Consider the following 27791-nt stretch of genomic DNA (forward strand, 5'->3'; position numbering starts at 1 on the left):
TCCGCTTAAATACATAATAGGGTTTTCCTGGAAATCCCCCAAGGTTTGTGAAAATCATATCAGTGATTTCTTTCCATAATCCTGCTGACAAACAAGAAAAGTGACCACATGACCTCGTGGTAAAATAACAACCCATAAGCTCAGCTACGGAATAAATCCTGATTTCTGTGTGGAAGTTTCATTAATGGTTTGAGCACTTCCTGTCATGCTCCTGCGTCTAAACTTCCCTTTCCTCAGGATCTAAATTGATGCTTGTTCTCTTTCCTAACACAGTTTTACCTTCAGTGCTCTGTTCATTACCAAAGTGCTGACAGACTGTGGGTGTAATGGTTGTGGCACCGTCCTGGCCCATCTTGTCTCATTAGCCGGACCTGATTGGCCATGAAGGTGTTCTCTTGCTGTCTCAGGATAAAGCGACTGTCTCTGCCACTCGTTAGATCATAACTTCTCAAGTATCCTGCCCCCGCGGCCTCTGATGGAGCCTCGGCACAGAGACGGAACATACGCTAATTTAAATGTGCTGGAAAAAGCTGAAAAACATTGACCTTGAATGTGTGAAGAGCGCTTTGGTCAACTGTGTTTTACATGCAGGTGCTCAGAAACTTCCCGACATGAACGCTGAGGCACGGGGAAATTTAAGAAGCAGGTTTCTTTGCTGGAGAGGTTTATTAAATGCACATGATGAAGAGTTAATTCTTTGAATGTTAGAAGGAGGCTTTATCCTCAGTATCATGGAACTAAAATACCAACCAAGTGGTAGAGAGAACTTCGTGTGACTCAGGATGGATGCATTGTTAGAAATCAATGGTTATGGAGTTATGATTAGCATATTTTAGGATCAGCCAAGATGTTCTCATGTTTAGGAAGCAGTGGTGTAACATAACCGAGTACATTTACTCAAGTGCTGTACTAAAGTTAAAAAGGTGGGTACTTCATACTTTTACTCCACTCCATTTTTTAAGCAAACGTTTTAACTACATTACATTTATACAATATGTGACCCTGTGTGTATTAAGTCATTCAAACAGCCCCAATATTCACCAGGTGCAACACTGAAGCTATGAACACATGCATCAATCATTTAAATACAATAACTTAACATATTTGGTGGTTAAAAGGGCTATTTTGCATAAAGAGTACTTTTTTAAAGCTAATACTTTACTAACATTTTGAATGCAGGCCTTTTACTCGTAATTTTCTACACTGGAGTATTGCTACTCATAATCTTCCTCCACCTCTGTGAAGAAGCCACAAGTATGTATACAAACTAAGGTAAATCCTCAGCTAAAATATCCCCAAAAAGAATGATTGCGTCTCGCTCTGCAGGGTATTAAATGACGAGTGGATTTTGAACAGAACCTCTTCCAGTTTTGTTTTCTTGTGGCGTACTGAAGGAGCAGACTTCTCTACAAAGCTCCATTCTATCTCAATCTGCAGCTGCCAGGGTGCTTCATCAGAGGGTGCAGGAATCCACCTCATATCCCCTGTGGTTTCAATTGGCAGGGCTCACCTGTAATCACTGCTAAAGGTAGCTTTAATATGGGCAGCACACTGATATGGTAGCTAGGTAACTTGGAGGAGGTTTTTGTCCTCAAGGCAGTGCAGCAGGTTTCTACAAAAGGCTTCCAGTGCGAGTAATTACTGAGCGGGCTTTTTGTGAAAGAGTTGAAGAAGAATGTGCAGTAAGAGAGAGGGTCCTAATGAATCTGTGCTGTGGGTTTCCCCGGGCTACTGTGGACTTTGAGATACCTGTGGAGTTCACGTCTGATGAATGGAAAGGGTCTACGCGTGTTCAGCACTGGACAGCTCCCACAGCAATGGTTGAGGTAAACATCTATGAACCAAAGACAAAAAAGAAAATCACAAACTCTATGCCCCTTATTTTGCAACACAAACTCTGAGGTCTCATATGCAATCTTAGGTAACGAGTGTTTACAATTTACCAGATAATTATCAAAGGCACATTGAGTTAAATTGATAAATATTAGGGATATATTTAGCCCTTGCCTGATGGCGTGCCAAAGGGTACAGAGCTGGACAAAGCTCAGTTGATGCTGATTACATTTGACTTTCCATTGAGGGTGTACTGCACCATACCACCCAGTAGATGGCAGTATGACCACAAGTAAATGTTGGTCCGGGAAAACCAAGAGACGTTCTGCAATAGTGAAGAATATCTGTGTTGGTTTGGGAGATTATAACTACAAAGCAGGGGAAATTAAATGAGCTGGTTGTGGATGTTATAAAAAGAATGCAACACAAGTATGCCAAAGAGTGTCAAGTCAAGTTTGATATGCTTGGTCTTTCTTCAATTAAAGTGGAGGTTTGGTCCCACATTCAGAACAGAGAAGCTGTTGTTGAATGGTAGTCAATTTAAACAAAATCCAAAATGCTACTTTTACAAAAGAGATTGACTTAAAGTAAAACTACTTTGATTTGGAACTTTTTTCGATAGAAACACAAAAGAAAGTCAATGAAGAAGTCCGTTTCATGATCAGACGCATTCCCTAAAACACAGTTCCAAAAGGACCCGAACACACACTTGAAGGGAGTGATGGAGCACACGCTGTATTGTTTGCCATGTTTAAATGCCATCAATTAAAACGTTAACCTGATTGGGTAAAGAGTGAGAAGGGGAGAGGGGGTCTCTATCCCAATAGGCGAATCCTTTTTAATAACCCGCCTCAAGATAATGATGTAAAAAGACTCAGGCGTCTCGTGCGTAACGAGTATCATCGCGGAGATCCTGTGAAGGTGAATGAGAGAGAGAGAGCGAGGGAGGGAGAGTCAGGGAGAGAGAAAGAGAGAGAGTCAGAGAGAGAGGCACTTATTACATGAGTCTCCTCCTCATCTCCACACCTCAGCTGACAAGTCGAGCGAGCCTGCAACTTCTCCACTGACACACAACTAACCTAAAGAAGGAAGAACACAGGAGGAACTCATAGAGGCGCGCGCAGAGTTACCACAAGAGACCGTTGCCTGCAACAGCACGAGGCCATGGACAGGAGGATGAACTTGAACGGAGGCGCGGGGGACATTTTTCACAAAACTCTCAGCGCTGTGTCCACTAAGAAAATGGACCCTTTCCGGTCGTCGGCTGGCATTGAACTCGCAACCAGAGACCGCCAGTCACCGATCAGCTGCTTTGACCAGACCGAGCAAGACTCCATCCAACCGGGGGGACTTGCAGGAGGCAGAGGTGGTCCACTGGGTCTGCCCACCGGATCTTTGTGCGTCAATTTCGGTGACACGGCCAACAGGACCTCCGCGGCGGAGAGCAGCGGCGGGGAGCAGAGTCAAGACGATGACAGCGACGGCAGGTGCGACATGGTCCTTCTGACTGACGGGCGGTCCGTGCCCGTGGGGAAAGAAGGAGGTAAGAAAAACAAAGAGCAGAAAACACTGAGGCTAAACATCAACGCCAGAGAGAGGCGGAGGATGCACGACCTGAACGACGCGCTGGATGAGCTCAGAGGGGTCATCCCTTACGCGCACAGCCCCTCGGTGCGGAAACTCTCCAAAATTGCCACTTTGCTGCTCGCTAAAAACTACATCCTCATGCAGGCGCAGGCACTGGAGGAGATGAGGCGGCTGGTGGCGTATCTGAACCAGGGTCAAGCCATCTCCGCTGCCTCGATACCGGCCAACACAGCTCTCGCAGCTCCTCCCGGGTTGGGCGCGTACGAGCAGCCGCCTGGATATCCCTTCCCCACCGGGGTGGCTGCAGCCTCCTGCCCCGATAAATGTGCCCTATTCAACAACGCCACCTCCAGCCTCTGCAAACAGTGCACTGACAAGCCTTAAGACTCCGGAGACGCACAGGGGAGAGTTTGAAGAACACTTTTGGAGACCTGTGTTGTTGAGAGGCTAGAGACAAAGAAGTAATGCCGATGAATACTTTTATAATATTTACTAAATGCATTCAAAACGCGCTTTTTTGTTCAAACAATACTTGATTGTGTATATAAATCATCCTTTAAGTGCTGGTATGAATGACAGTGAAGACCAAACGCGAGGCCTGTGCGAGTGGCTGTGGTTCAGTGAGTTGTTGATCACTTGGACCTTTTTTTCTGGAGATTTGGGTGACCTGACAACCTGCGACTTAACAAAAAAACATGGACACCTTCCTGGAGCGTTAGTCCAACCTCACTGCTGCTTCCTTATGTATTTATTTCGCGAGTTTTTTATTTCACTCACCTCAGAGACATTTGCTTTCTGGTTCGAGGCCTGTTCTCATGAACTTTTCTATTGAACACGTGGAATGTCACGAACAAGGAAATGAAATAGACGCTGGTTTGATCAGTCAGATATTTATGTGCTGACCCAGACACTTGTTCATAGATGCGCACGCCTATTACAATTATTAAATGGGGCACTGTGATATAATGCAATTCCAGAACCATTTAGAAACCTTCAAGAATCAAGCTGTTTCGGTGTGTCTTTTGTAATTTATTAATTTGGATATTGATATTGGATATTTTGCCTGCATTGCACATTGTAGTCTTTTTCTTAGTTGTTTTTTTTTACACGATATGATCGAGGTCTTCAGATGAATCGCGTTGTCAGGTCAAGATGTGGATTATTGTAGATACTTTAGTTATTATATGGGCGAAGAGGGCCATTTGTATGTATTTCAGTGTTGAAAAAGCTTTATTAAAATATTTTGAACAACAGAAAATACTTCTGCTCTTTCATCTGGTGTCAAATGTAGTGTCAGTGAAACCTGGATTTTTAAATTCATCATGTTTTAATTGCAAAACAAGCTCGATTTTCATTATAGGGCTTATTATAAAATTAGACCACCCGTTTCTGGGGGTGATGCAGCTCTCCGACTCTCACGACTTGTCAACTACACCGAGAAACAATTGGTCAATAATTTTCTGCTCCATCAAAACCGATAACTTTTAATTTCTTGAGCTGAAAGTGACGCCAAGTCTTGGGAGCGAAGGCCAGACGTGGTCGGGTGAATATCGCCTCAAGGCAGAATAAAAAAACCCGGCTCTATGCTCCTGGAAACAAAAACAAAAAAACCTGTCGACCTTTATTGCTTTTATTAAAACAATTTCCGTGACGGTGTGTGACAATACGTTAATTTGAAAACAAGTGTGTATGAAAACTGTCGACTGTAATACCTGCCTTCACGCAATGAAACACATCGTTAAGGCAATTAGACCTCCAGAATGTGATTAAGGAATGTAATTACGACACTGCTCATTGCCGTAATTTGCAGCCTTTAATCACCACGCAGCCATCAGCTGACTCCCATACACTCGCCCTTTGTCCTCCTCTGTCGCCTGTCCACACCATGATGAGACAAATTGCGAAAGACTAAAAGAAAAAAGCCTTAAATATAAGACAGTATTTAAATCCTAAAATCGTTCTACCTTTTTCCATAATGCAGACAGGAAGTGAATCAAAAGAGAGGACAGCGTTTAGGCCACGACTGGGAACACTTTTTCCAATTACGCACGAAATCAAGGGGAGGAAAAACTACAGTTATTAGGAAAAGAAGCAACAATTTAACTGAAGATTAAGTTGCTGAAACCAAATGTGTGTCACATACAGTAAGGCCAGTAGAGATTTCAGTACCATGGACAGAGGAAACTGATTTCAAAGGAAACTTAGAGATGTTTTTCTCACTAGATGAAAAATGCACTGCTATTTTATTTCCTGTCTTTCCTGTCAGACGTGCTGAGATCTACAGCTCTAAAAGCAACAACAACTAACCCTTATTCAACACCGTGCAGATTTTACATTTGTAATATTGAAGTGGACAACAGACCTCTACATAATCCACTGTAAATGCCAATATTATAACATTTTCAAGGCAAATTAATTACCTGCTAATATATCCCAAACAATCCTTGGCTCAAGTGTAATATACATGACTCACTTACATTTAAATAAATTCAATAAAATATAAATCTACTTCTTCACAACGTGTTTTAGATGACCGGTAAAAAAGAAAAAACATTAAAATATAACTAAGAGATAGGATTACAATTTAAATGATAAATTGGTGTATTTTCGTTATACTCGAGACCAACAGTGACATTGTGTTCTGGGTTTCTTCTCTCCGCTCTCAGCTTTGTGTCTGTATGATGAGCCACTCCGACAACAGGGTCATTACAGTGTCCCGTTTAATCCCATCACACTCCTGAATGCCTTGAATCCTCAACACAACGCCTCTTAATCAAGAAGGGAAATTATCAGGAGACATCAAAACAGCTCAGGCAGAAAAGATCCTGCAGCAGCTCTTCACGTTCAAGGACTGATATTTTTCAGTTTCGACACAGGGATGGATGCTTTTTCTCCACTGCTGTTTGCTAAGAGACTTGACCAAAAAACATTAATTATGCAACATGCATTAATGCACAAATGACTGGAGCATTTAACCCATACTAATATTCACATTAGCCCAGAGGAGGAGATTCCCCAGGGGTGAGACAGAGCCATATGCGTGTGGAAAACAGACCACAACACAAAAAATATCAAAGGCAGAAACGTAATACTATGACTACTAGAAACGATTGAAGTGACGTTCAAAATGGAAAGCCATCATTTTCCTCTTGATGTGGGAACTTCTCGACACTCGGTGGTGTTCAAGCCTCTGCTACAAGCTGGTGAAATGTCACACACACACACGAGGGGCTCTCAAATGTTATGTGTGTGTGTGTGTGTGTGTGTGTGTGTGTGTGTGTGTGTGTGTGTGTGTGTGTGTGTGTGTGTGTGTGTGTGTTGGACAAGTCTCACGCAAAGAGAAGTTTTTCCTCAGTGGCCACCGACCACAGCCAGTGGCCATAATAGGCAACATCGATTTTATTCATGAGTCTAATAAAGCTGAATCTGTCTTAGAGGCATTTACAGCGAGATTCAGGGCTCATGAATAAAAGTGGAAGATAAAAAAACACCCCTTTTCATAAACCATAAAACGTCCAATTTACCATATCAAGGGCCAGCAGGGTGCCTATTCATAACGCGGATGTGATGTGTGCTAAGGATGATAAACACGAAAGTCAAAGTATACATAAGAGCGCTATATTGAAATGTCCCCTTCATATCAGTAACAGGCTAAACTCTGGCAATGGATTCATCCACGCTGTGTCATATTGTGTGTTTAGAGATATATGTGCAGAGCAGGCCGAGGCTCCAAATCAACTGCTGGGTGGTAATTCACTTTTTGTCAGGATGCTGATAGAAATGCATAATGTTGTCTTTGTGTGCACACACGATGGGAAACTAAAGAGGTCTGCGTATGTTAAGAATACCTACTGCTTTCTGTCCCAGTGTTTTTCTTTCATTAGGAGCTATCCAGATGCAGAGCTGTTTGATTTAGATGGACTTTTCCACATTTGATATGTCCCTTCTTCAGATTTAAAGTGTGTGGTTTTATTTAATGCGCAGTAAATACAGGAATATCACTTTCTTTCAAGAACCAATATCGTCTCCTATCCGAGTTGCACAATTCCTAATTATATATTTCAAGATCAGGAAATGGATTTAGGGTTGTGTATAACAGCAGTGACAGGAGTCTCTACGAGTGCATACAGACATCATTTCAGACAATTCATTCAAGTTAATGTTGATCAAAATGTACCCACAGAGATCGCTCGCTCTCACATTTCTTTTTGCGTTATCGTAAATCTATTCCTGGGAGATCTAGTATTTTCAAAACTCTGTCAGATATTTTTGAACACCTGTTACAACTTGATGTCAGTCACAAAAAGACAAATAAATCACCGAAAACTCTGAAAAATACGAAATGCATTGATGCTTACCATCCAGAAGTGATGAAGCACTTTTAATGAGTTTCTCTGATTAGAAAAAATGGGATTGGCATTTTTAGGAACAGCTACTCTATAATTAATTTAGGCCAATTTTCAATACATTTCCGACTATGGCTTTTGAGCTCCGAACTCACGTTGAGGGGAATGTTGTTTTCTCTGAGGCAGCCTGGAGGTCAGGTAAACATATGGTGGCCTGTGAAGCTCTGAAAGCTCTAACAGGGTGCAATAAATGACGTCGTAATGTGTGATTATCCTCTCATCTGGAATACAATTGTTCAGTAACATCTCTAATATTCCAACTGCCTCCATATTAATCAGATTAAAGTCCCAATCCCCTAATCCCTGTTTACCGATGGCTCCGTCTTTGTGCCGTAATCTGCTGTTCTTTTATTCTGCGGGGATTAGAGCGTGTCATGGCAGAGCGCAGTAATTCGTGCTGTTGTTTTGGACAGAGCGGGCTCTGGCGCTGTGCAGGTTTTCCTCCAAAACAACAATTTACTCTGGGAAAACAAAAACAGGTGCATTTAAATTAAGTCCCTACAAACATTTGCAAATCAGTTTACGAGCGCTGTCTGGAGACAATTCATTTGTTTTGTTGACTTTGTGTTGTAAAAAAACGTAGAGCTCTGATGTGTTTTCACACGGATCCTTAAATTGGATATTTGTGAATTGAAATATCGCTGAAATTGTCAAGTTCTTATTTCCAACAGACTTTTAGTGTATTATAGTGTTTACACAACGATTGTTTGCTCCTCAGACAGCTGTGAACTTTCCATTGCTGTGACCTTAACATTAGGATAATGTGCCGCTGTTTGATGAGAGTTGATCTACAGTGACCGTGCAGCCTCGTGTGAACTGGCAAAAACAACATGATGCATTCACAACACTGAGACAAAATAAGCTCTAAAAAGGTAATAAATGTCATGGATTTTACTAAGCTGTAATCAGGTTTAAGTCAGTGTGTACACAGGCGTGTGTGTTCTGGTGTGAGAGTGACAGGGATCACTGGTCCTGATCAATATGCAGCTCCTGACCCGCTCAGGGTTCATTAAAGCTAAGGCGAGGTGGATTTCATCTCCACTCTCTGATATTCATTAACTCTGGCTCCCAGATTGAAATAAAGACATGATGATGACACAATAACAATGTGAATCGCTCACTGCTCGTTTCATACACACACACTCTTTCTCTTTGTTTCCCCTCACACACACACAGATCAGCGAGTTGTGGTTTAAGCTATAAAGAAGCCACTGTCTCACACAGCCTGAGTGGTGTGTTCTGATACGGACAGCTCCTTGTTTTCCAGTTATTCATTTCCTGATTGTTGGACAGGTTTCTGATTAAAGTGTAATCTGAAGATTAAGATGCACTACAGCCAAGGTTAACTGTGTGTAAACAAAGGCATAAAAAAGAGATAAAAACCATCCAAACACTGCCTGCTTTTGAGGTCATTTACTAACTTATAATCCATCCCGTTCTCTCCAGGAATGTGTAATTTCAGAGTTGAGTTCAGTGTAAAATGTGGAAGCAGACGACGTGCTTCCCTCTGCTGAGAGTCTGTCATGTTACTAGAGCATGAAAGCGCGGCCGTTAGTGTAACACTTGCTTGGCTGATCTTCCTGATGTGCTGAGTGCTACTCCAGGCTTCAGTGTATCTGTCTGAGCAGAGGTCTTTAACAGCCATGAATGCCAAGCATGGGGGAGGCAGGCCAGGCCAAGCGTAACCACGGCGGCCCAATGTCCTTGGCTCCTCGGCGGCCTTCACCTCACACTCCCTGCACAGTGAATTTTATGGCTAATTTCCGGCAATTTATCCTGGCACTTTCAGAAGAGAGATTCCTGCGGGAATAATGTGCATAATTTGCATAAATCATCCTGATAGAATGCATATCAGCATGTAACCCCCCCCCCCCACACCACCACCAACCCACCCAACCCCTGTCTGATGCTGCAGCGTTTACTTTGTAATCAAAACTGACTCTTTTCCAACCGGCGGATGCACGAGAGCCATGAGAAGGGGGTCGGAGTTTAGGCGGGTAATTACAAGGAAGTGACACACACACACACACACACACACACACACACACACACACACACACACACACACACACACACACACACACACACACACACACACACACACACACACACACACACACACACACACACAGCTACAGCAATGAAAATAAATATAGATTCAGCCTCGCAAATAAATAAGAGGGAATAAATAGTCCTAGCTCTGCTTCCAAAGTGTCCTTTTTGCATTGCAAACAGCTTTTTGGACTGTAAACTATATGCTCTATTTTTCTCTCGGACACACTCTAATATCAAGTTCTCTTTTTAATCTGGGCCTCTTATTTTTCCCCTTGTAGCAGTAAGACATTGAGGGTCCACAGGCCTGATTTCAAGAGCGCCTTCTAAGCGAGCGATTGTCTGAGGAGAAGAGACGGGGGTCAGCGCGCAGCATCCCCCCCCTCGCTGTGATCTAGTTTGACGTACAGTGAGAATATATTCTCATATTCTCTTGGACTGCCTTTGTTACTAAAATCAGCCGCGGTCAAATCGACTTTTACTGCTCTGAGGAGGTGTTGGATGAAAAAAGGAGGACCGTTGGAAGATGAGGTTCTGGATTTCAGTGAGAGATAAAGCATGATGGAAATAGGAGACAACATGCAAGCTGCAGAACATGTTAACTAATCGGAGCGGACACACAGACAAAACAAGCACTCGTTACATGCATTAGATTTAGTGACTGACAGGAGAGAAGTTGGGTGCGTTTTAGAGAGTCAGAGGGAGCGCTTTGTGTTGCTAATACCAGTTTCTTCCACTGGCGCTCATCCCAGAGTCTCAAGATCTCAGATGGTATCACTGGTGACAACAGGACAGTCGTCCGCTGGGTGGACGTTAATCACAATAATACAGGGCGGCCTAATCACGACTCACTGATCAAGCGCTAAATGACATGCCTGCCGTACCCACTGTAACCAGCACAAGGATTCACACACCAAGGCTAGCCCTTTCTGTGGGGGGGGGGGGGGGACAGTGGTTATGAGGCTGGTGCACAGCCATCCAGACAATAATTACTCGATGACTGTGGTCACATTAGGGATCAGTCAAAGCGGATTAATTTCGACTGATAGCATTGGTCCCTCCGAAATGCAGATTTTCTTAATAAGAGTGAAATTGTGTCGCTGAGAGGGTGAGGGACTCTGAGCTGTGCTATATGGGGAACTCCAATTACTTATGTAGGGAGACAATGTCTTCTTTGCATGAATGAGATCGCACTGAATCTCAAAATTAGCGCGCAAATGTGTTTTTTAAGTAGCGCCGGTCTGATGTGTGTGTTTGTATGCGTAGACTGTATGCACAGGCACAAACGAGGCTGTGTGTCTGTGTTTGTGTGTGTGTGTGTGTGTGTGTGTGTGTGTGGTACCGGTAGGCCTTTCACTAAATACCCAGAGACCCCGAGAATTACCCAGAGCAGAGAGGACAGCATCTGTTTGTGTGCTTGTGCCGAGCAAACAAGGCAATTTAGAGAACACCAAGGGAGCAGCTAATAAACACAACCTTATTCCCCCCTCCTCCTACACCTGGCTCTGAATAATGCAGCGCTACAGTACGGACGCCTGTCTGTCTGTGTGTGAGTGTGTATTTGTGTGTGATGCAATGCCAAAGCCTGGTTGACCTGACGAGGAGGGTATATTTTTTTGCACGCGTGTCATATGTGTGCCTGAGCAATTGTGTGGCATGCGAGTGTAACCATTCATCATTCTACAGTGAGAGGCATGCCAGGGCTGCTGGGAAATCGCAGGTCTGTGTCCCATCATGCCCTGGCGTCTTTGTCTGTACCTCCAACGCTGTGCCAAAATGTCTGCCCTGGATACCTGGCATAGAAACGGCACTTTACTGTACACAAAGGTGGGTCTCGCATACACGGGAAAACCAAAACGTGGACTTAAATTAAATGTATTATGGTGTTAGTTGGAAGCAGTAATATCAAGTTGGTTCTACTTAATAATACGGCTTTCAACCAACCTAATACCGTTATGTGAAATCTGTGGACATAATACCTTTAATTAAAGTCAACGCTTCAGTGTAGATGCTACCCACAATAGATGGACGTTAGAATCAGTGTTTTAAGATATTACACTCATCCATAAACAGATTTTTGATGTTATATCTGATTTTCTACCCTGCAACTGCCGCTGTAAACATGCTCTAATGAGACCTGCAGCCTCGCTCGACGCCGCCACAGATTCTGATATGTAGCCAAAGTGACACCCGGAGAAACCCGGCATCAGACCAGACACAAAATGGCCGTCCAGTGCCAAACCCCGCCTTGGCTTTCACTTCGTATCACGCCACAGGGCCTGGCTGGGGACTGAACGATTTACAGGGCATTTAGAGAAGACCTCACAGCCCACCGTCTACATCTGTCACTAACAGGTATATGAAGCTTCTCCCATAGCCTTGAAAAACACACAAATGTTACGGTAAATTTTGTTTTTAGATAAAGTTTAGATTAAAAGTCCTTTAAATCCACTCCAGTTTGCCCTTCACCATCTCCTCACACATCACGTCACACACCTGGCAGGCTCAGAAAAACGTCCATCAGTCTTTGAGTCTTCCAGCCAACACCATCCTGGAATAAAAGAGTGGGAGAAAATAAGTGCAAAAGGGGAGATTATTCAGAGTTATTACATTGATTAGATTTCCAGAATGCTAATTAAAAGATGTTAGGACATGGGCCCAGCCAAGGATCAGTTGGCACTAATGAGGACCAATAGGCCTGTGTAATCTGCGCTGTAATGAGAGTGGTTTAAATGTTAAGTTTGCGGGGAGAAGAATGAGGAGGTGGATGAACGGATAAAGCTTAGTTAGAGTGGCAATCCTGGAAAACCAATGCCATACCGCCATTAAAGCCAGTAATGGTGAGGCTTCACACCCTCAGCGGAAAGACAGGAATAAAAATGAAATGAGTGGAAATCCGAGGGGAATTCAATTATACTGAAGAGGTTTTGCACAATAAAAACATTTTATTATTAGCCAATTAACAGGCTGGTTTATTGGCTGAAGGTCACATAGCCCCTTGCCTTGTCTTACTATAAGGTGTTCGTAAAGTTACAGGGATGTTTCTTTTAATGGGAGCCCACCCTGCTGCTCTTTCTCTCGCTGTTCCCTCAGGATTTAGAGTAAAACTGTGCTCAAATATGTTTCAAATGCACAGTGTGTTTATATGTTCTTCTATCAAGGTGCTCTGACTTTGAATACCACATATTTGGGTAGGTTTCTTGTCACTAACGTGTGAGAAATAAGTTAAAAAGCCCATTGTGATCGACTGCCTCTTGTCTAACTTAAAAGCCACAACTCAAAAGAGGTTCATTGTGTTCTCACATGACAAAGCAACGCCTCAAGTCCTCACAGTCGCAGGTTAACTTTCCGTCAATAAAGTAATAAAACAAAAGCAGGATTGACAGTAAACATGGTTTGAAAGTGAATCAATCTTCAGCTGCAGGAGTCGTCTGAGAGGAGAAAGGTCTTTACTTATTCAGTGCATGGTCGTTATTAGTGAATGAGTCTTAGTGACAGGTGCACCCCGCTCATTTACAAATTAGAGCATATCACTTTAATCAGCCTGCTAATCTATCACCAATAATGAGCTGTGTGTTGAGAACAGGCTGGCGAATACTCGAGGAGAATATCACGCTAATGGCTCTCCCTGTTTACGGCTGCTGGTGTTGGATTGGGTTCAAACAAACATATTATCATCAACATTATATCATCTTCACACTGAGATAAATCCCTAGAGTGTCTTTAACGAGGCTCTATTCTGCTTATTTTCGGGTTCAAATTCGATTTAGTCTCTACTGGGACATGTTTCCTTGTTTTAATGTTCAAAAAGCTCTGTTTAGGCTGGCTGGCTCTGTTGTGATTGGTTAACCGCTTCTAGATGTCCCGCCCCTTAGCCTATCAGGTAAAGTGTGTTGGAGCGCTAGCCAATAGAAGTGTGAGTGTTACATAGTGATGTCAGTATGAGGCAAATGAAGCCTTTGCAGACATTTATATTCACAAAAAGCAATATAGGGCTCCTCTTAATGCATTGCAATAAACATATGTTAGTACTAATAAGGTTTTGATTGTCATGGTTAGAGCTTCAATCAGCATGTCAACGTTATTTACAGACGATGACACGCGGCATCACGAAGCACCAGGTATGAGTGTGTCGTGTGTTTAACCGAGCTTAGGGCCGAACATCCACCAGGCGTTATGGTGCAGAAAAGAAAGGAGGCTGAAATTACAGCGGGGGTATGACAATGCTGATAGGCTATAAAACCATGTCATATAATGCCCCTCTAAACCCCCCCTTAGCGTGGGGCTGTGGTCTCCTCACCATTAAGCCAATTCATCTCCTGTTCAGAGAAGGCCATGAGACAGATCACTCTCTTTAGGATGTGGCTACTCTTCTCCTGATCAAGGATCTCTGCTATGTTAAACAGGAAGTGAGCGCTGAGGCCATCCAAACAATGGCGGCTCAAAACCAAACGGCTCTTTATTGAAACGGTGCAAAGCCAGGGGAATAATATCCCAAATTAAGATGGGAAAACACTGATGGAGCAATAACGTAAGATTTTGTCTTCCACTTGAAGCCAGTTGTTTGAGATGTCACTTTTCTAACGACCTCCCGAGAGCAGACCCCTTGATTTGCATTTTTGGTCCCTGCTCTTGTAATGGAAAAAGGTACAGCGGAGCATATTTCACTGGGCCTGTCAAACCCACTCACGCCCCTCCGCAAAGCACTCAGGAACTTCATTCCATCGCCGCCCGTTCTCACGGCCGCGGGATGAAATTGACTATGACAAAATTATCAAACCTAGACTGTTTGGACACATTCCCAATATAGTGGGTTTCTTTTTTTTTTCAAAATGCAATCAAGCCCCGGAACATCAAACATGAAGTCTCCTTGAGAAGTTGTTCAGTCTCTTTGGCGCAGCGGCTATGGATTTATGTAATCGCGAGCTTGTTAGGGAGATTTCTCAGGCCTACTGACAGTGACGTGCACTCCGGTTTGGCAGAGGTGACATCTGAGGAGCACGATTCTGCTGCACCAACACGCGAAAGCAATTAGAGATCTATATTCCCAGACAGGTCCGGACTTTGTTCCGTGGTGGAGGGATACACGCGGTCGTTATTAACATGACATGCGTGTCCCTAACACCGTCTTTGAATGACAATCAGAGGGTCATCGTGGAAAAAGAGGGGGCAGCAATCAGAGAAATCACGCTCTGCGGACCGGACTGTGTTGACAGGTTGATCAGGACGTGTTTTCCAAGTGAACTGTTGAAAGCAGACGCATCACACAGGAGTAAGAGAGGAACAGCAGTCAGAGGATGTTACGGCTACTGTAAGCTAGCAGAGCGGGATGGTTAATTAGAAATGTCTCAGGTTCAGTTGGACACGCTCTGCTCAATCACTTCACTTCAGCATTACATGAATCTCTACTGGCTAAAGTAATTAGTCCAGTCTATTAATTACTACAATCACCCATTATCATGTTGGCCTTCATTCTAACATGCTTCATGGACGTAACGAGCATGTAGCCACGCTGTTTCTCGGGGATATTCTCTGTCTGGGTGCTAATTATTTAGTAATTAAAAGGATACGTCTATATTTCTTAACATCAGGAAATCCCATGAAAAAACAGGAGCCAAAAATGTGTTTGTATGTCTTGCAATACTTTTCAATTTAGCTGGTTTGTTTCTCCTGTAGAGGCTATTACTACATACTCATAATAATACTCAGACTAAAGGACATTTAGCTGTGCATTAAACCACATTACTGTCCTGTATGTGCGATATATATTTCCCACAGCAGGACAGTGTTTGTGGGATTAAAATAATGACAAAGGTCAGCCTAATGAAGGGATATGTCAGCCAGTGCAATGGTGTGGCTCACTAATGAGTTTTTAATAATTTCTGGGCAACAATGGAGGGGGAAATAATGCCACAGACACTGTAGGAGCCATTCATTGTTGATCTTTCAAAGCATTTGTTGATTAAAACATAAAATAAGACATCACACGAAGATATAAGGCAGGTGTTTGACCCAATATATGAGAAAAATAAGGTCTTTTTCCATGTATTTCTGCACTGATCCTTATGTGTTGTCCCTCTGTGAGCTGCTATGAAATGCCGATGGGGTCTGAGGAGACGGAGGTGGAGTGCGGTAAACAAGGCGGCCCTGCTCCCCAGCTGTGAAGGTGACACAGGGACGCTACACGCAGAACAAGCCCTTTTGATTAATCACAGGATATTTACTAGCTCAGATCTAATCAAGGACTGCAGGATCACAGGCTACATCATACACGGCCCAGGAATTTACAGAGCAGAGTTAACCTGTCACCTGCCACGCTCCTCTTCCTTACATCTATAAACAGAGTGTGTGTTTGTGTGTGTGTGTGTGTGTGGGCCAGCAGTTACACACCACAGGCAGGCGCACAGAAACCGCTCCAGAAGTGATTGTTTTATTTCCGCTGAAACAATATAACCTGCAGTCAGATACTTAACACATGTCGTTTGATATAAAACCTTATGGCAGAGGGGAGAAAGAGCCATTTATCTCAAGGTGGTCGCGGTAATGGGATACAAGAACGTGAGGCGGTTTCTCACAAAGTAAACTACAGCAGTGTGTGCAGACGCCCGCCCGGCAGCCTGTAGCAGAGGGGGAGTCATTTCCTCTGCAGGACATATAGCTGAGGAATAAAGCAGGGAACTGGAAATAAAGGACTAAGCAAGTGTGATCTCTGATGGCTTATAATACCACTTTTATAATCGACTCACCACTGTTAGTTTTAAGAGAGCCCAGCTGGCCATTTAAAACAAAACTGGATTAATTGTACAGTTTCAAAGAGTAAAACCCGCATTTTTATGTCTCTGTGTGCAGTTTCAAGGTTAGTACAGCTGTTCGTATGTGTCTGGAGGGATCAGATACAACTCTGAATGAATTAAAAGAAATACCAGCATGGTTTCAGGGAAAAAGTAAAATCCTTAACCGTGACTTAAGGGGGCCATATTATGCTCATTTTCAGGTTTCATATTTGTATTTTGTGCCTCTACTGTGGGAGAGAAACTCTTTCTGGAAAGGGAACTAGCCTCTGCAGACCCTTTACATCACACACTACAGGAAAGGGAAAAGCCCTTTAAGTAATGCATAGGAGTCCTGTTGCTCAATCAGCTGTAGCATACATATATTAATTATAATATAGATTTGTTTGTAAAAAGCATTTGTCTTAAACTGCAGGAAATCAGGGAAGACATAACCTTTAGTGTGGCCGGAGCGCTGTCTTTTATTGTTAGGACGTCTACAGGAACAGAGGCAGCGGCGTTTATAAAGGGGTCGGGATGAAGTGTGGCCGGGTGAAATGTCACTCCACAGGGGTTTCGTCTAATTTCAACCAGGTTTAAAGAAAAACCCTGACGACCAGTGGCGCATATCAGGACGTTGAAAGGACAAAACACGACGCTTGTATGAGGATTTATAGCATCCATGCTTCCCTGATTGTTTAAAATTGCTTTTGTCCCTCACCCATACAAATGTGATGAAGCCCTCAGCGGCAATTTGAGATAAAACACTTTTGTTTGTGTTGAATCACAAGTGATCGGCGGTGTTTAAGCAATTGATCACTTAGCGCTATTGAGCCGGATCTCTGCCACATGAGGCCTGGACAGTTAGTCTATTATACGAGAGCGTTTTTGTCACCGTCCCCACCGCCCGGATATTTCCTCGGAGTGACGAGTCGCATTAGACGCCAGGAGGAAGAGTAATTTCTGTGTCACATCCCTTTAGCCCGACCCTCGCTGACAGTCGCCAAGAAGAGGGCGTTCTCACTAAAAATTAATCACATTTGCCTTTTTAATGGCATCCCTCGACCCTCTGCCAAGGATTCACAATCGTCTTCCTGCTTTTGTGGGGCCCCGGCAGCTCGGTGACAGAGAGATTTCAAGGAGTGTATCAATACTTACATCACCCCTCTGGCCCTCTCTGCTCCGTGTTGACACTGTAGCTCTCGGAGCCAGGCCCGACTGGCAGAAGGCCATCCTCTTTTTACATAAACAGACATGAGATATGCAGCGCTGGATTTACGGCTCATATACATCCTGGTTTTAGTTAAACAAGTGCATTTTGCATGATGGGGCAAAACCATCGCTGTTGGTCGATGATATGTTCACTGTGTATCCACTACAGCAAAGACACTGCATGCTCTGAATGTGAAGCACGTTCAAATATTACTAAAATATAATTATGACAGCATGAGCAATAACTATAAAATCATATACCTAAAAAAAGTACAAATTCTGGGGTTTTATTATTTTAAATGCTGCAATTTATTTGTAATACCATGGATGTGTACTATTTTGATTGTGTTATTATTAGCCTTTGTTTGCCTCTTTATTTAATACATAAAGCTGCATATTTTTTCCTTTTTCTGCAACGTACCTTTCTCTTAAATCTGTATTTCACCACTGTGGGACGGATGAAAGATTTGATCCTGATCACATACACCTTTCTTTTTTTTTACAGTGCTAGCTCTCCCTTTTCATATGTTTTTGCATACAAGATCCTCATGTGCAAAACTGGAATTTAGTATAAAATGTGCATTATTGTGAGGAAGTTTTATCATTTACCAGGTATTTAATTCATTGCATATGACAAATCCAACTTGTTATTTGATCCATTTACAGTTGATTATTTCAGAAGATTTACTATATCCCCTTTAGGACTGTAACAGATTGTGTATCAGTGCTGAACCGTCACAGTACAGGAGTCACGGTGCGGTGCACACGGCACGCAGAGTACACGGAGTGCAGATTTAATAACATGTTTGCAAAGGGTTCCTGCAAAAGCACATTTCTAAAGTTGTTCCTAAAGATACAAATGAGGGTTATAGGTAAATTCAACTGTATACATTTATTTAATTTCATGGAATTAAGACTAGGAGCTTCAAATAAGGACGATTTCTTTGTTGAGAAGAACTCAGTGAAGCTTCATCCTCCCAGCAAAGACAAACGGTTCGTGCTGCCATCAAATATTCAGACAGATTCCTTGTGAGTGAGAAGCTGTGTAAAAATGACTGGGAAACAAAACACTTGTGGTAAAACAATGTTCTGAGGACATTCTGTCAGATTCCTCTCTTTTTTACAGATTTCATGACTGAGCTGCTGTGGCGTAAATGCTTTAAAACACTTTGACATAACATGCTGCGTCCGGAGAGCCAGCGCTCCTGAATAATGCATCCACAGTATGTTCCAAACAGCTGTCTTCTCTCTATCACTTTCTAAAAAGGGTTCTGGCTGCATTTTTTAAGACTTTCTTCAGAAACTTTAAAAATACTCCGCCTGGTTCTCATCACTACAACAAGTGACCAATCAGCGGCGCTTTAACGAGCGACAGAGCACTGTGATTGGCCGGTAAGCAGATAAAAAGTCACCACTTCTTGCTGCCCCCGCTCTTCATACTTAATTCAGAGGTTGTGTATTTCTTTAAGATTGCAACATCTGTTTGCTCCCAGTGCCAGCTCCCTCTGTCAGCCACCCTCTGTTCAATAATTCCTGTCCTGACCCATAAGAGCCCTGACATCCCAGCACCGGCTGCTGCTCCAAACTTCAGCGCGAGCAGACACAAAGGGACAGGAGCCCGCTACCAAATCATGTGGCACACAAAACCTGCTTCACCAAGATCTTCTGTTGTTGTTGGGGTAAACCGAGTGAGCCCTTTCTGTCTTCAGAGGGAATAAAGCATATGAATCTGCTCCTACACACAATAATTAAGAATCACTTTTAGGGGGAACTGTGCGACTCCGATTGAACATGTTTTTTATCTACTACAAATGAAAGATACTCCTCTATTTCAGAGATTTACATTCACAGCTGACAGCACCATGCCATTGTAAATATCTGACATGTTTGTCACGTACCTGGGATGGATAAAGTCATACCAAGTCACCCATTCAAAATGACAAACTGTACTGCAGTCAAACAAGTTAAAAATATAGATTTTTGTGGCCACGATAGCAATGTGAAAACTAGCAGTTACAAAACTGTACAAACGTAGGCCTATAGCTGTAAATGCAATAAAGGTAATAATAAAGGATGGGCATGATCCGAGCCGGGGCGGCAAAGGGGCCCAGTATTTATAACTTAAATATATAAATTAAAACTTATAATGTTTTCTTTTAATTGTATTATTATTATTATTATGAAATGGAGCGACTCTCTGGATAATTGAAGTATTTTAATTCTGATTTAAGCAAACGCTAATCAAGCAGGAGGAACAAGTGGAGTTGTGGGGGACTATTTTTTCTTTGTCTAAACACATATCTGTTGCACGAGTGAGGCTTACTTACAGCAGGACAGAGTGAGATGGACTAAAAATAACCTACAGTGTGTTCATGTCAAGGGGAGCTATAATATTGAGAATATTAAAGACCTTAGGTAGCCTTATTTTCTACAATGCTATTTACCTGACAGGGGGTTTTAGGTTCGATGATGATTAAGAATTGTTGTGTTATTTTCACAGCTTCTTTACCATGTGTAGAGTATTGACTGTGGCAGGTTAACATCTTGTCAACATTTGGGTGATCAAAGCATTCGTGTGGTTTTGTCAGCGTCAGAGACATTAATGGTGGCGGAGTCTATAAACAGATGCTGCCCACTGACCTTAGAGAGCATGGTGGAGGGGCCAGATGTTTGGACGACCTCCCAACCTTGGGACCAGCTGATGTGGCAGTGATGGAGATGGGGACTGGCAGAAGAAACGGATCTAGTGGCATCAAAGGTTTCCATTTTTCCCACTTTTTTTTTTCTGCGTCGGTCTTAACCCCCCAAACCGGGCAGTCCTGGAAGGCAGGGAAAGATGGAGGACAGGCGATGAGAAATATGTAAACACCGAAGAGACAGAGGGAGAGAGGAGAGGGAGAGAGAGAGGGAGGGAGGACTGGTCAGTGGTGCTGACGGTTGTCACAGATGTTGAGTTCAGCACAAAACTCTGCCAGAAGCCATCATGTCAGAGCTAAGTTAGCCGAATGAACAAGAACAACTCCAGGCCCTGCCACTTTACATCTCGCTCACAATGCAACAGCTGTTTCTTGAACGAATGCAGATGCAAAATAATGATAATAATGCCTACTTACAGCTCCTGCTTAGGAGTAAACAATCCTTCTTGACCACACCCTGCACACATGGCGTCTCATTAGCTCTGCATATCTGTGGCTTTAATTTAAGAGGCAGCATCTTTGTGGTCGGCAGTCAGAGGGAACAAAGCATTGGAGATACATGTTTGTGATCTAACAGCTAAATATGTAAAAATAAATGCTTTTAATCTTGAACTAGTGATTCTTTTCCTTTCAAAACAACACAATAACCGCTCTCTGTAGTTGTCAGAAACAGCTAAAGCGTCACTGTACATCTACAGTGTTGCTTCAACATCGTTTCTCCTCAAATCCTCGCCTGTGCTTGTCTATTCTGGCATCTGAAATTCTTAACATTTTGACTGGGTGCATCTTGGCTCCAAGCATCTTCACTCAGCTCAGAGAATGTCTTTGTGCCAAGGCCACAGCCTGTGGCGCTTTTCCTAGTGACAGATGAGCATGTCAACATGTTTGTGTGCGCGTGTGTGTGTGCCTGGAACAATAGGCCTTGTAAGCTGTGAACTGTGCTATTACAGACAGCAGGGCCTATCCTTTCACCAATACACGGCAAACTGATCAAACTGATACAACTGAGTAAATATTAACACTAAATAAAAGCAAAAGCACATATGCACGTGGGCTCACTGACGCACATATTTAGCCTCTTCAGAAACATGAAGCTTCTCCACTGACTTCGGTGCACAGAGCCTGGCCTCACACAGATGGACAGATGACGCTCACTTATTACTCGCTGATGTATAAACTTTCAGCAATCTGTATATCACACGAGGCCTTCCTTACAAACGTGAGAATATCGTCCATGAAATTGCGAGCGGCACCATCACAGAGCGGCGACATGTGGATCTAAATCTGTCCGTCCTGTCTCCAGGCCTGTTGGCAAAGGGCAGCTCAGCTGTAGCGGGCAGATTGTGTGAACAGCGGACTACGAACATCTCTCCACAGGCCATACCAAGGTGTCTAATCCAGGAAACACTGTGAACACACACCCCGTGGGCTCCCACAATGCACCACAGCCTACATCAAGCAATGCAACTAATCTTCCATTTTAGCAAGACGATCTATTGTTGAGTCGTTTCACTTTCATTTCTTAAAAAATATGCTGACTAGTTTGGGAGCTTTTCACTTTTTTTATATATACAGTTTGTTTCAACACCTTTCGATGGCTAGTTAAGACATTTTGGAAATGTAATATTAACACAAAATCAAAGCATGTTAAAACCTATGAGTTGGTCAGGTGTGGCTATCTAAAATACTCTGCAGATATTATCAAATAAAAGTGAATTCATTTGCATAATCCATCGCAGGCAGCTATAGATGATGTGTTTACATGTTTCATCCTTTAGAAGATGTCCGCTCATCCAGTGAGGAATAAATCCACTGTGATTCATATATAGATATTTCATTTACACATTTCTGCTCTTTACCTGAAGAAATATTGCCAGCTCGCCTAGCAGTGCGTCTGCTGTCCAGCACCTGTCACATCAGCTGAGTGTCACCCACGTCACAGGGTGTCGCGAAATGACAGCTCCCAATGTCTGCAAAGACAGAGCCTCGGGAGGAAGAAAAAAAAAACAGGACGGATCGAAATTTCATACTCTAAAGTATATCAAAGTGACTCCTGTCAGCATTGCATCAAAGCGGAGAAACAGGAACTGTTCATTTCTACAGCTGAGAGTCGGACTGTGGTGGGGGTCTTTCTGGGGAAACGGGCTGGGAAGGTGAGTAAATTATAGTGGATGACTTACAGGAGAAATGATGACAATGAAAAGCACCTCGTCAGCCATCAACCGTTTGGATTTATGACAGGAGTCAAAATAAGGCTGTGAGAGGGTGAAGTTGAAGGGAGACTTTTGAGACGAAGAATCAGTCATTTTGAGGTCTTTAGGTCCATGTGAACCTCATGTGACAGAGTGTTAGCAGTGTGGCCTGCATGGTGCAACACTGTAGTAACCTGAGATTTATCCTGCATCCTTTAGAAAAAGCTTTGTTTGTTAGGCAGTCAAAACGTAAATGTTCTCATGACATAAATCTAAGCAGAGTTACAGACATGAATGCAAACGAAAGGAATAATGAGTGTGAAGTAAAAACATGATCAGAGCAACATGGACAGTCACCATGGGGCAAGCCTTTTTAACCCAAGCAGTCCGGATAAACAAGTGTGTGTTTTTGTTTCACACAGGCCTATAGTGATACAGAGAGTGTGCAGTGGTGACAAACATGAATGGCTTAGGGCTAAAAGAATCTAAGGCAACCAAAAATCAGTTTTTGTCCCGGGGCCAAACCCTGCACTGCAGGCCACTTTTCATTTCAGCACTAGCTGGTGTAACGCAACCAGCCATGCATTAGCATTGGCCCTGCAGTTAGAGCCGGGTCTTAGGATCCTGTCACCAGAACTTATCATACACTCAGAGCAAGACACACACACGCGGAAACAAGGAAGAAGCAGCCCGTTTGCTGTGTGGATCACTTCCTATCTCATTGTCCTTTTCTCTTTCAGGCACACATATACACTCACTCACAGAGGAACATTCAGCATCGTCTGAGCACTGAAACCTCTCCATAGTCTCCCCTGGTCAAACACAGATCCTCTACACAACATAAAAGACTGAATTTCCCCGTTAAAGCAGCTGGCCCGCTCCCTCACCACTTAGAGGGAGGCCCGAGCTAGCATACAAAGTTCAACAACTGTGAAGAAGGAACTATTAAAGAGGACACACAAAGCAGTGACCTTGACTGACAAGTGCTCTTCATCCTGGCCATAAACAGCAGTGGGGCCTGATAAGTGTTCATCGGTGCGGGGAGTAATGACCTATCCGTCAGCAGCGGTTGGGCTGTGTGAGGTAGTATAAATGGAACATACATAATGTACAGCAATAATACCAGCACGCTCACAGCCTAATGTATTATCATTATTCTTGGGGACCAGGGTTCCCCCCCCCATTCCTGTAAGCCTGTAGTGTGCCTCAGCACGGCGGGTAAATGCCTCCGGGCCATGATAATTTCATTCTAATCTTTGTTCCGTATTATAATTTTCATGGTCAGAAATACACCAGGAAGCAACACCACGTTTCTATCAAGGGCTAAACAGAACACAGGCCATAACGGCAGGTTTTATGTGAGTGTATAACCCCCCCGTTCTTAGTGCACCGCTCAATTTATGATAAGAATGGAGAGCGCCGTAAATTTATGTGTGATGGCCCATCTCAAACAACATCATTACAGGCCGAACCAGCACCTCGTAGGACGGCTGTATTAATACGAGACACTATTAGGAGATTCAATATTCTCCTGACTACAGATTATAAAAAAGTTTGTCAAAAAAGATCCCAGCATAAAAAAACAAATTCAATTGAAGGGTGATTGAACGCAGGACTCCGTTGTAATGCATACCACATGAATCAGCAGCTAGGAGCTCATCGTGCATGAATGAGATAATATAAAGAAGGTGGGGGCGGTGGCTTTGAACACAGGCTTCAGTATTTGACTCACTTCTGACTCAGAGATAAATGGCCACTAGTTTGTTCAGCATATCTGTCGAGCTGGACAAGTTATTCAACGCCCTAGAAAAAAGTATGCAATATAAAGGGCTGCTGGTGTCAGTGCTACCTTAAAGCAGTATTCAAAATCACTGCATGGAGATTAATATGCAAGATAATAGGAAGCGAAAAAAGGCATCCCTACATTTTACCCATAAAGCAAAGGCCTGTCAGTCAAGAGTCAGATGAAGTCCACTCATAATTCTTCATAAAATCTGTTTATTTTTGGGGGTAAGTTATAATCAGATACATATCTCCATGACATGCAGTACACAATACTAAAAATGTGTATCTACAAGGAAAGATAACATCCAGAAATACTATCTAGTAAAAGCTAATTCAGTCTGGAGCGTGTACTGCTTGTGCTGCAACAGTGATCATGTAACACCATTAATTAACAGCCATTTGTGAGGCCTCCCACACACATACTGCATCACACTCACAGCCAAACTCAACAGAAACACGGATACGCTGTGCTCCTTCACAACCTAATAGTCCTGCAACTCATATTCTGGGTGATTTAAATAAACTCTATTAAGAATACATCAAAAGTAGTGCAGGAAAAGTGTTGATTTGCTTCCCAAACACTGTATATTCGCTTGTTGTGGTGTGTACTGTTCATTTTAATCTGGATTAATTATAATTTAGGTTGTTTAGACCTAATCTGAGTGTTGTAAATATGGCGTGCATCTCCCAGGTATCCCTACAGAGCAGAGTGAAAAAAAATGAAGGATGCCTCCGAAGCTTGAAGACAGTAATCTCCCCTGTGGAGGTCAAATCTAACATGGCAGGTTAGTGTCTGTGGAGATTGACAGCCTGGAGAAATGCTGCTGCCAGGGAGCCACAACGCACAGTGACAGTAAACACCTCCCAGGAAAAAGGCTGGTTACCAAGCCTTATAGAGCGCCTGTCAGAGGGCGCCAGGCATCAGAGCGGCGGCCGACTCCGCACTGACACACTCTGTCAAGCTATCTCTATCATATCCAAGCCATCTTAATAATGTGAACATCAAACTCATCCAGGAAGTAAACACAGCCGACCTGTACACATCTCCATCAGAGACATCCTGATTTATTGTTCCTTCACAACAATCCAACACTTTCCAATGATCTTGTATAAAACCATGACATCAAGACCTTTTTGGGACGAGTTATTGAAGTTGTGTGGACATTTTAATGTTGGAAGGTTGTTGTTTTTAAAACAAAACTATTATTTGTCAATCATTTGTGTATAGTATTTCAAGAATACGTTGTCTTGCTGCAGCTTCTTTGAATATTTCCTGGTTTTCTTTGCTATGAATAAATAAAATGAATAAAACAACACATTTTAAGATGTCCCTTCTTCTATGTGACTTGCTGATTGATGGGATCTCTTTCAATCCAGAAATCAGAGCAGGAAATGATATCTAAAACATCATTTCTTGCAGCCAGAACAGGAAACACAGTTGTAAGTTATTTGACCATTTCATGTTTATACTGCTCTGTTAAATCAGCGGTGGGGAACGAATGCGTTATAGATTATCATCAAAAGTCAAGCAGATCAAAATGACTGGTTCAAAGTAAAATCTTCCATTAGGAAACGGATGAAAACATAAAGCGGTCGCACTTTAATCCATGTTGTTTACCGTCGCTGCAGAGAGTTTGTAATGCAGTACAGCAGAGCACTAATTGCATGAAATATGTTATCTTACAGGCTTGTGCTGTCTGCCTTTCATAAACAAAGGCTGACAGATCATGCCCTCAACCAGTGACCCTGCTGTGAGCATATGCACTAATGCAAGGTCACACTGGAGACTGGCCACATGAGGGGAAAACAGCCATCCAATTTGCCTTGTGAGCCCAACACACCACTGATGTAGTCATCAAGCCCACCGATAAAGTGTCAGTGTGTTAAACGGGGCCCTTTGTTTCATTAGATACTCTAATAAATGCCTCTTCTATTAAATAAATGATTCCCTTTAATGTGTGCGAGAGGAGAAAACGAAAAAGGGATATCACCGCCAAAAATCTGTTGTACACTCAATATCAAGGAGGCTGGCTCCCACAATGCAAAGCTGTGTGCAAAGCATAGCAGCGGCTCATTTTCAGAATGCCAGGTGGCCATCTTTGAATCAGATCTGCATACAGTACTGGCCATAAACAACAGAGAGTGGCACAATAACCAGCATGGAAACAGACAATTACACCTGCCACGCTCCCTTGGTAAAAATCTAATTAAATGGTAAAGAAAAGGCAGCCAGGGCGGATCATTTAAACCAAGGAAGGCTCATCTAGGGCTCTGATTGGTCTGATAATGAGGGTGGGTGTTGATGGGGGCGTGCTACGACAGGGTATGGAGGTTATGAGGGGCTCGAGCAAGAAAAGACAGGCAGAGAGACAGAAGCACGGACCTATAGCCTGACGCCGTTCCCCCTCATCCCCCTGCTTGCCCTTTGTCATGCCCCCTCCTCACCTCCAGAGCTGTCACTGGCCTGTCAGAACCAATCACAGGATGCCATGCTGGCTGCCAGCCGCGTACCAGTTTGGACAGGAGGACATCAAGTTTCTGGTGCTACGTGTCAAGGACCATATGAAAGCAGATGTCCTTATTACCGTGCTTTAGAAATACTACAGTCTCCCCTTTTCACAGATCAGGGGACTAAGAAATATTACAAGGTTTCAATATGTAGTTTAAACCTAATGTTGGTGAGGGGTGCCAGTCTGAAATGTGTTATAATAACCAGCGACTTAGGAAACTTTTGTTTTTTAATCCTAAACCAATTTTAAAATATATATCATTTTTAATTATTTATTGTTTACAGTAAATACCAAAATTATTCATAATTAAAACATATATGTACAATTACAACAAAGTAATATTTAATTAATAATACCATATATTTAAATGAATAATATATATAACAATAATAATAATAATAATAATAATAATAATAATAATAAATTAAATTAAAAATCCAAGAAGAGGTGAGAGGAAAATATATTTCTATAATTTCAAATTGACAAAATAATCCCTGACCTGGTATTTTTCCTTCAGTACATTCAGAGCTGATTCCTACCCAAAACTGATTTTTTTAAAAACAATGCCATATAAGAATAGAAACGTACACTTATCCCCAGACCTAGAGCCAGTGGAGGCCTGGTAGCAGTGTGATACAGCACTGACATGTCCATGCCTGGTGTTCATGCATATATGAGGCCCTCTGAGATCCAGCATGACAAAAGTAACTTTATTGAATGGGACAGATCGCTGCTTGTCTGACTGACT

General features: G+C 42.8%; 1 protein-coding gene and 1 long non-coding RNA gene across 2 annotated transcripts in view; one reads left to right on the forward strand and one right to left on the reverse strand.

Moving 5' to 3' along the window:
* Positions 1-2769: 2769 nt before the first annotated feature.
* Positions 2770-4642, forward strand: bhlhe22 (basic helix-loop-helix family, member e22). The gene has a single exon (XM_063912906.1). The coding sequence runs from the start codon at positions 2998-3000 to the stop codon at positions 3802-3804; it is 807 nt and encodes a 268-aa protein (XP_063768976.1). The 5' UTR covers positions 2770-2997; the 3' UTR covers positions 3805-4642.
* Positions 4643-4780: 138 nt separating this feature from the next.
* Positions 4781-27791, reverse strand: part of LOC134883754 (uncharacterized) — a 41022-nt gene continuing 18011 nt past the window's right edge. Inside the window, exons 2-4 of the long non-coding RNA XR_010168325.1 lie at positions 20501-20679; positions 12375-12429; positions 4781-5009 (exon numbers count right to left, since the gene is read on the reverse strand). This is a non-coding gene — a long non-coding RNA (uncharacterized LOC134883754). The remainder of the gene's footprint in view (positions 5010-12374; positions 12430-20500; positions 20680-27791) is intronic.

This window comes from Eleginops maclovinus, chromosome 21 (genome assembly GCF_036324505.1).
Source record: "Eleginops maclovinus isolate JMC-PN-2008 ecotype Puerto Natales chromosome 21, JC_Emac_rtc_rv5, whole genome shotgun sequence".
NCBI lineage: Eukaryota > Metazoa > Chordata > Actinopteri > Perciformes > Eleginopidae > Eleginops > Eleginops maclovinus.